The sequence below is a fragment of the Limulus polyphemus genome, unplaced genomic scaffold (genome assembly GCF_000517525.1).
Source record: "Limulus polyphemus unplaced genomic scaffold, Limulus_polyphemus-2.1.2 Scaffold2695, whole genome shotgun sequence".
NCBI classification, from domain to species: Eukaryota; Metazoa; Arthropoda; class Merostomata; order Xiphosura; family Limulidae; genus Limulus; species Limulus polyphemus.
In genome coordinates this window covers 50,853-60,162 of record NW_013668305.1, presented here as the reverse complement: position 1 = coordinate 60,162, position 9,310 = coordinate 50,853, and the positions used below count along the sequence as shown (strand labels likewise).

At 36.8% G+C, this 9,310-nt stretch overlaps 1 protein-coding gene and 1 long non-coding RNA gene across 4 annotated transcripts in view; one reads left to right on the top strand and one right to left on the bottom strand.

Moving 5' to 3' along the window:
• The window catches only part of LOC111087820, a 16,308-nt gene extending 11,335 nt beyond the window's left edge, over nucleotides 1–4,973 (top strand). The window contains exons 2-3 of the long non-coding RNA XR_002612455.1: nucleotides 4,661–4,666; nucleotides 4,962–4,973. This is a non-coding gene — a long non-coding RNA (uncharacterized LOC111087820). The remainder of the gene's footprint in view (nucleotides 1–4,660; nucleotides 4,667–4,961) is intronic.
• Nucleotides 1–9,310, bottom strand: part of LOC106467658 (ETS domain-containing protein Elk-3-like) — a 38,721-nt gene that overhangs the window by 10,427 nt on the left and 18,984 nt on the right. For 2 of the 3 annotated variants that reach the window (XM_022395856.1, XM_022395855.1), the window contains exon 2: nucleotides 8,541–8,626. In XM_022395856.1, the coding sequence (XP_022251564.1) occupies nucleotides 8,541–8,586 (46 nt within the window). In that variant the 5' untranslated portion in view covers nucleotides 8,587–8,626. Of the gene's footprint in view, nucleotides 1–812; nucleotides 1,204–8,540; nucleotides 8,627–9,310 lie in introns of those variants that run through there. The other variant, XM_013928029.2, reaches the window with a different exon arrangement.

Genomic DNA, 9,310 nt, shown 5'->3' with positions numbered 1-9,310 from the left:
GTCTTTTACTACAAGACATCAGAAAGAAACGAAACCAGTGACGTTTCATTGATCATTTACCGTAACACATCAATAAGAAACGAAACAGATTATCTCAAATTCGTCTTTTACTGCAAGACATCAGAAAGATGCGAAACCAGTGACGTTTCATTGATCATTTACCGTAACACATCAATAAGAAACGAAACTGATTATCTCAACTTGGTCATTTACTGCAAGACATCAGAAAGATGCGAAACCAGTGACGTTTCATTGATCATTTACCGTAACACATCAATAAGAAACGAAACTGTTTATCTCAAATTGGTCATTTACTGCAAGACATCAGAAATAAGCGAAGCCGGTGACGTTTCATTAATCATTTACCGTAACACATCAATAAGAAACGAAACTGATTATCTCAAATTGGTCATTTACTGCAAGACATCAGAAAGAAGCGAAACCGGTGACGTTTCATTGATCATTTACCGTAACACATCAATAAGAAACGAAACTGGTTATCTCAAATTCGTCTTTTACTGCAAGCCATCAGAAAGAAGCGAAACCAGTGACGTTTCATTGATCATTTACCGTAACACATCAATAAGAAACGAAACTGTTTATCTCAAATTGGTCATTTACTGCAAGACATCAGAAAGAAACGAAACCAGTGACGTTTCATCATTACACAGCCTCCGGGAAGGCTATAAACACGGTTCAAGGACGTTCCGAACTACACCAAGCTCACCAAGACATAACTAAATATAGTGAACTGTCTCTAGAAACGTTAGTTTGGTTACTTATGGTTTTCTGTGGAAGCTAAGACTACTTACCAAGTGGAGGTACACAATTTGCAGACGATTCTCCTTGCAGTAATGGCATAGTAAGTCCTCAATCAACACAGCCTTCCGAATGTTGTGAAAAAAAAGTGCCTTTAAAAATTATGCCTACAAGACACGCGATCGGTTATCCATAACGGAGTGACAAGTACAACGCCCGGAGAAACTGTGGCCGGTTCTTTACATAGGCACTCGACAACTCAAATAACATTTGCTGAACAGGCTACAGCTCCGTGCAGGCTAGGCTTCTAGTTCCGGCTTCTTTCCAGGCTAGTACGTGACGTTTTCTGGACTACCGCAGTTAGCAACACGCGGCAACAAAATCTAGTGTTACCACAAACCCGAAAAGCAACCGATGAGCAAGAAACCTCACTCACTTCATCAAAAAAAAAAAAGTCGCGCGTGCGTCTTCCCTTGTTTTCTGTGGTCTGATTACGTTAGTCCATTTTATGGCGGTGCTTGCAGTCTGTTGTTAGTTGCTCACAGCAATAAAATAAAAATAATGCAACATCCCGGGAGACCATATACAATGCTTGTTTCAGCCCGGCCGATAATTTACTATTATTCGAGATAGAACTTTTTTCTGTGTGTTAACGAAGAATTACTGCATGCAGTGGCGGGCGTATATATATATATACCCCGCAATTGCGGAGGGAGGGGGCGGACCAATAAGGCGCCCGAATCGGCAAGAATCGTAAATACAATTATACGGAAATAAATGTAGGGGGGGGGATTCAATTATTTTCTTTTTTTATGCGGAGGAAAGAGAGGGGGGCATCTTTTGTGATTACACCACAAAAAGGGGCAAACATACATAACTGAAACCTTTGTTGTTGCTGTTTGTTTTGTAAAACATTTAGTTAATTTCTGGTTTATTGTAACTTTGTTGTTGTTGTTTTTGAAATGAAATTTTACAAATATATTTTTTTTGGCCGTTTTAAATTCTTACGGTGTTTCCCTTATCGCTTGTGGTATGATAGTGGACGACTTGTTTTTACAAACGTTACTTTTGTTATGTTGATTATTTTGTTTGTTTGTAATTAAACACAAAGCTACACAATGGGCTATCTGTGCTCTGCCCACCACGGGTATCGAAACCCGGATTCTAGCGTTGTAAGTCCACAGACATACCGCTGTGCCACTGGGGGGGCTGTTTTGTTTGAAGTGAAGCACAAAGCAACACAATGAGCAGTCTGTGCTCTGCCCACCGCAGGTATCGAAACCCAGATTCTTGCGTTGTAAGTCCACAGACATACCGCTGTGCCACTGAGGGGGGATATTGTTGATTAAGCAAGAGAAGATATACTATCCTGGGATATTTTTTTCGCACTATGTGCAGTAACACGTAGACCATTCTTTTTTAGTAAGCTTGTTTCTTGATCTGCAGTTAGAAAGCATTGCTAAAGCGGGTGAAATAAAGAAAGATAGAAGCGGAAGCGTCCTCTTCGTCCCTTTCTCTTAAACAGCACCAGAGGAGACTCTTTAGGTCTACAGTATATGATTGCAATAGCTTCAACTTCGTGAAGACAGTAGAGAGTGTGTAGGGGTGGTATCACTTCCGAAATATATCAGCGAGGTTTCAAAGAATACACATGTGTGTGTTAACGATGAGTACCAACAAACAGACACCCGTGTTCGCGAGACTTAAAAGTTATTCGCTTGTGTCGAACGCGTGCTATGAGTGTACTTAGATAATTATAGATCGAGGCCAAACAAATGTTCGAACCCCTGGCAAAGATGTGAGTAAAAACAGTTGGCATGTTATTATTTCAAGGACTCCGAATCCATAACGTTCAAAGGCGACGAAAGATTTGTGGAAATAGTCACTGGTCGGCGCCACTAGTATAGTAGTACATCCGGGTCATTGCCTGGGGTTTACGACAAGTGGATATGGGCGATAATTAGGTCAGACAAGGGCTATGTCGACCAAATGTGGGATTTGATGATCAAATTCACATGTTTCACTTGAAAAATACGAAAAGCAAACTGGTTAATAGAAAGAACACGTGTGAAATTTACAGACAGTAGCTGATGAAACAGAAATTAGTACTCTATGATACACAATCAAGTTCCAGTAACGTTCAGTGTTTCCCTTACGTGAAACATGGATACTTTTGTGTAACATGTTTCACGTACGTTCGAAATACTCTCAGTTTCAATTCAAATGTATTTTTCAAAATTAAAACCTTATAGCCACTCAAAAATATGTTTTTCTTCAGACCCTTATCAAACTGACAGATATAGTATGACGTCATTATACTCGTTGCTTATTTACGAAATTAACGCGTTTTTGTTGCTGTTTTCACGGCATGCATCCATAATATTAGTTTTTTGGGGGGGGGTGTTTTTTTTAGGGGGATCACACAATGAGCTTTTACACTGTTAATAAGGTGATGTTTCACTATGTACATGACATCAATTTACAGTTTTTAGGGTTATCTATTAAACTTACTCTTAGCTAAAGATGTTCGAGAGAGAATTGTTGAATGAGCAAAGTGATCCTATGTCTACAGCTAATAGCATTAAACCAAACATGCTCAATATAAGTACAGTGTACTTGGCATGACCTAGTAGTTAGGGCATTCGACTCGTAATCTGATGGTCGTGATCCTGTCTCCGAACATGCTAGCTCCTTCAGCTGTGGGGGTGTTTTAATGTGACGGTCAAACCCAATATTCGTTGGTAAAAGAGTAGCCCAAGTGATAGCAATTGGTGATGTTGACTAACTGCCTTCCCTCTATTCTTTTACTGCTAAATTATAGACGGGCTAGCGCAAGTAGCCCTCGAGCATCTTTGCTCGAAATTCAACAACAACAACAAAAAAAGTACAGTGTGCATTAATATAAACACGTTATGTTTTATATAAAAGGTTCAAATATGACGTACTTTATATTTAAAATGTTACATTACCACTTCTGAAGCAAACGTGTTACATTCTCGCATATTATTTGAATTGAAACGCTATACTTCATATACTTGTTTTTTTCGTTGAATTTCGCGCAAATCTACTCCAGGGCTTTCTGCGTTAGCCTTCCCTAATTTTGAAGTGATATCCCAATTCTTGGGCTATTCTTTTTACCAACGAATAATGGGATTGATCGTCACTTTATAACACCCCTAAGGCTGAAAGGGTGGGCATGTTTGGTGGGACGGGGATTCGAACCCGCGACTCGCAGATTGAGAGTCGAGCTCCCTAACCACCTGGCCATGTCAGGCCCTTTCAAGTTATAGACTAGAGGGAATTAAGACAACTAGTCAACACCACCCACCGCCAACTCTTGAGCTACTCGTTTTACCAACGAAGTGGGATTGACCGTCATATTATAACACTCCCACGGAGGAAAGGGCGAGTATGTTCCATGACGGGGTTCGAACCCATGACCCGCAGATTGCGAGTCCAGTGTTCAAACCAACAAGCTATGCTTTATATTCTCTAAACTTAAAACTTGAATAATGGGAGTTTATACGAAAAATTGCAACCGTATAAAAATATTTTTTTTGCGAATTTGTAGCCTTGAACTTACCAGTGTAAGACTACAGTGAATAAGATCGAAGGAAAAATCCATACAAATTGCTCACGTTGTGAAGCACGTTGATTTGTCAGTTTATTATTTGGAATTTTCACAGTAATTCGGTTAGTATTTGGAATTTTTCACAGTAATTCGGTTATTATTTGGAATTTTTCGCAGTAATTCGGATATTATTTGGAATTTTTCACGTAATTCGGTTATTATTTTTAATTGTTCACGGTAATTCGGTTATTATTTAGAATTCGTAACTTTTCAAATATAACACTTCCATGTCATTGTTTACAACCAAATATAGATGTATCCCTTTCCGAGTTACAAGTTCGTTATCGGTCATGAAGTATGCATAGCACGCACTATTCAGTCGTTATAACTGAAAACTTTGTTTTCATGTTAGAAATTACGATGGGCCACGGAAGTGTCGTCCTGCAAGAAAAATGGGCATCATTACGTCCGCCTACCCCAAGTCTCCTTCACTCGGTTATGTGACCAAAAGATAATACAATTTATTCCTTTGGTTGTACGCTAGACGGGTTTAGGCTGTAAGCAAATAAATAAGATTTAGTAATGAAACTAACGAGTCGCAGTTTTCAGGAAACACCCTCTTTATTTGAAGTCTGAGGTATGACGTAACCCACTTCTGATTTGGTTTGACAGGTAGACGACCGTAGGCCTATTTACATGTCACAGAAAAAGTGTTGTAACGGCATAAGTTTGTCATGGTTGACGATGTTTCTGCTGTTCGACCGTGGTGACGAACATTATAGGATGGAATAGCAATTAGCTGGGTGATATTTATCTGTGTAAAACGCAAGCAGGGAAGGAAAAATAAATGATATATATATATAGGTGGGACGAGCTCTCAAGGGACGCACATGTGAAAGAAATAAAATGGACAACATAAAGGATCAAACGGTGGGCGTGACAAAGAATCAAATGGCCAAGCGGAAAAAGAAGGAAACCGAGTAGTACAAATAACCAAACGGTCATGAAGGAAAGAGAAGGAAACCAAGTAGACAAATAATCCAAAGGCCATGAAGGAAACCAAGTAGACAAATAATCCAAAGGTCATGAAGGAAACTTAGTAGTACAAATAACCAAACGGTCATGAAAGAAAGAGAAGGAAACCAAGTAGACAAATAATCCAAAGGCCATGAAGGAAACCGAGTAGACAAATAATCCAAAGGTCATGAAGGAAACCTAGTAGTACAAATAACCAAACGGTCATGAAAGAAAGAGAAGGAAACCAAGTAGACAAATAATCCAAAGGTCATGAAGGAAACCGAGTAGTACAAATAACCAAACGGTCATGAAAGAAAGAGAAGGAAACCAAGTAGACAAATAATCCAAAGGCCATGAAGGAAACCGAGTAGTACAAATAACCAAACGGCCATGAAGGAAACCGAGTAGTACAAATAATCCAAAGGCCATGAAGGAAACCGAGTAGACAAATAATCCAAAGGCCATGAAGGAAACCGAGTAGACAAATAATCCAAAGGTCATGAAGGAAACCTTGTAGTACAAATAACCAAACGGTCATGAAAGAAAGAGAAGGAAACCAAGTAGACAAATAATCCAAAGGTCATGAAGGAAACCGAGTAACACAAATAATCCAAAGGTCAAGAAGGAAATAAAATGAAGCCGGGTAGAACAAATAACCAACCGACCAAGAAGGAACGAGAAGGAAACCGAGTAGTTGAAATAACCAACCGGCCAAGAAGGAAAAAGAAGGAAACCGAGTAACAACAAATAATGCAAAGGCCATGAAGGAAACCGAGTAGTTGAAATAGCTAAACGGCTAATAAGGATAGAGAAGGAAACCGAGTAACACAGATAAGCCAAAGGCCATGAAGGAAACCGAGTAGTTAAAATAGGCATGCAGGAAAAGGAAAGAGACTGATTAGCGCAAATAATGCAGAAGATAAAACAAAGTGTTACAAAAGATCAAACAGTCATGGAATAAAAACAAGGACTCCAGGTAGTTCAGAAAATCATTCGGGAATACAGGAAAATCAAAAGAGAAACCGAGTAGCAGAAAGAAGCAAAAGAATATGAAGGTTAAAAATGCCATACAGGAAAAAAGAGACGAAAATTAGGTTTGACAAATCATCCAGGAGGAAGCTGAAACTAATAAACTAAACTTAAAGATAAATAAAACAGAAAAACCTATTGTTTGAATGATAAATAAGGTATACAACTGAGCAGAGATGTTTTTTACAGGTTCGTTATAAATAATTCTGTAATTTATTTTTTACTTGTTCATATTTGATCATTCATCACAGGAATGAATTATACACTTTTACGATGTCAACGAACCTCATATTTCTGGACAGTATCTCAAAATTACTCATTCACAGATTGTAGTATTTGTTTAATAAAACATCATAGAAAATCCTCATAATTACTGATGTGTACTTAGTCATCAGAATCAACGACGATTCATTGACTTAACATCTTAAGTCACGAAACGGTTCATCAACTTTTATGTCACAAATAATTCGCATAAATACATTTGGTTCGGTTAGATCACAGGCTAATATAAATATATAGAACGAGATACTTTGAATTTTAAACCAATATTTTTTCATACTGACTGTCAGGACAAGGAAAAAAATAAGGTTATTCTGCCAACGGTAAATATAACGTATGGTGATAACATAAGGCCTAGAGCGATACACCATGAAATGTCGTTAATTTGCAGGTATCGATTTTCGAAATGTCTCTCTCATAAATAATTTAATTTTATTGATAAAAATTAACGCTATATTTTTGACAGAACGATTCCCAATCAGTTATGGTTTGAGGACAGTTTTTTAATATTTTAAGTATTTTACAAAACAACAATAACAACGATATAATTTAGAGATGTTAAGCTACCAGATTGGAGACAATCTTAACGAACTGGGCATATAGGAAATTCCTGGTATAAGAAACGTTAAGCAATTTTTATAAAGATAAAATGAAAAAAAATAAAAATTCCTGTTGGTGATGATTTTTGTTATTGGAATATTACATGATTGGTTTGGTTTGAAATGAATTTTGCGCAAGGCTACACGAGGACTATCCGTGATAGCTGTCCCTAATTTATCAGTGATAGACTAGAGGGAAAGCAGTTAGTCAACACCATCCACTGCCAGTTCTTGGGCTACTCTTTTACCAACGAATAGTGGGATTGACCGTCACATTATAACGTGCCCACGGCTGAAAGGGCGAGCATGTCTAGTGATGGGGATTCGAATCCGTGACCCATTTATATTAGTTGCTAGTTTTACATAATATTCGATTCAACTATCAGAAACCCCAGAATTGAATAAAAGCACGAACAGTGTTGATTTACACAGAAAAGAATAAATTTCAGTGGGACTTCAACAAACTCCAAATTCTAGACATGCTGCTGTATAGCATTCATATAAATGAATTAAATTCAAGACTGATTAGAAATATTTTATTGTTTTTAGGAATTTGGCACTAAAGTTAGTAAAAAAAAAAACATTGTTAAAAGCATGTTACGAAAGTCTCGAGCAATAGAACAGAAAATCAGTTTAAAAACATATGTTCGTACATTAAACAGTTCTTGTACTATTAGCCCTGATGAAACCGCAATGGCGAAAAGTTGGCTGAAATAAAAAAATTTTCTTTTATTATCTAAAGAGTAAAGGTAGTTTTTTTTTACTAAATTTATTGCCAAAATGATTAGAAGTATACTAAATTTATATATATATTTAATAGGACACTATTAAAGGTCACTCACGTTCGAGCTGTTGTTGTTGTTTTTTTTCGTTAAAAAACAAAAAAAACACTTTTATTTGGAAAAGGTACCTATAATCATTAAAGTGGTTTTTCATATTTGTTAGCTTTTACTTATTGCTAAACTGAGTAAAACAAGCATTTTACATGATATCATGTAATATTTTTGGCATAGCCTGGTAGTTAAGGCGCTTGACTCGCAATCTGAGAGTCACGGTTTCGAATCCTGTTCACCGAGCATGCTCGCCCTTTCAGCCGTGGGGGCGATATAACGTGACGGTCAATTGCACTAAACTTTGGTAAAAGAGTAGCCCCAAGAGTTGGCGGTGGGTGGTGTTGACTAGCTGCAACTCCCTCTAGTCTATCACTATTAAATCAGGGACGGTTAACGCAGATAGCCCTCGTGTAGTTTTGCGCGAAATTAAAAATAAACGAAAACATATACTACCTCGAACTGTGCTGAGATCCACAGGTTTCGTCTGTTCCTTCATCATATATGGCTAATTGCTGCAAGATGGTACTTTTCTAATTAATCTGAAACGTAATATATATATATATATATATATAAATCTATTGTATGTAATCATATATATATGTGTGTACACAAAACTAATAACATATAACTAAATCAAAATTTAGCTTTGCTGTTTTGTTTAATCAAACATTTTTCCTATCTTTTTGTTATTCTATTATCACAATTATAGCTTTTTCTATAAATATTTAATTAATTTCGAATTAAAACGATGTACCATTCTTTTTAATGATGTATCATACCTTTTAATAAAATATGGAATATTATTTATGCAAGACATTTAGTTAAATATATCTGTACAACGCTACTTAGACGTATAATTTGGTACCAGAGGTGATATCAATTACCCCTTTTACGTACTAAGCCTGCAGAATCGCTTTGAAAAATGTGAAGAAAAATTCGTTGTATTTCTTGTGTTCGCCACAAATTTCACTTTACGACTTACATTCGAACTGATTTTCTTTTATTAGCTTCTCTATGTAACTTTAACTACACTGTGTTATTTTTAATAAGTGGAAATTTAAGGTATATCACCGTTGTAAAATCCTAGCATTATTAGTGAAAAATAAAGTTGTTACAATAGACTTTGTCACAACTTTAACTAAAATATTATATAATACTGTTACGTCTCCGTTTGTTAATTGATTTTTCCGTAACTTTGTTCCGACGAAATTTTAACGACACAA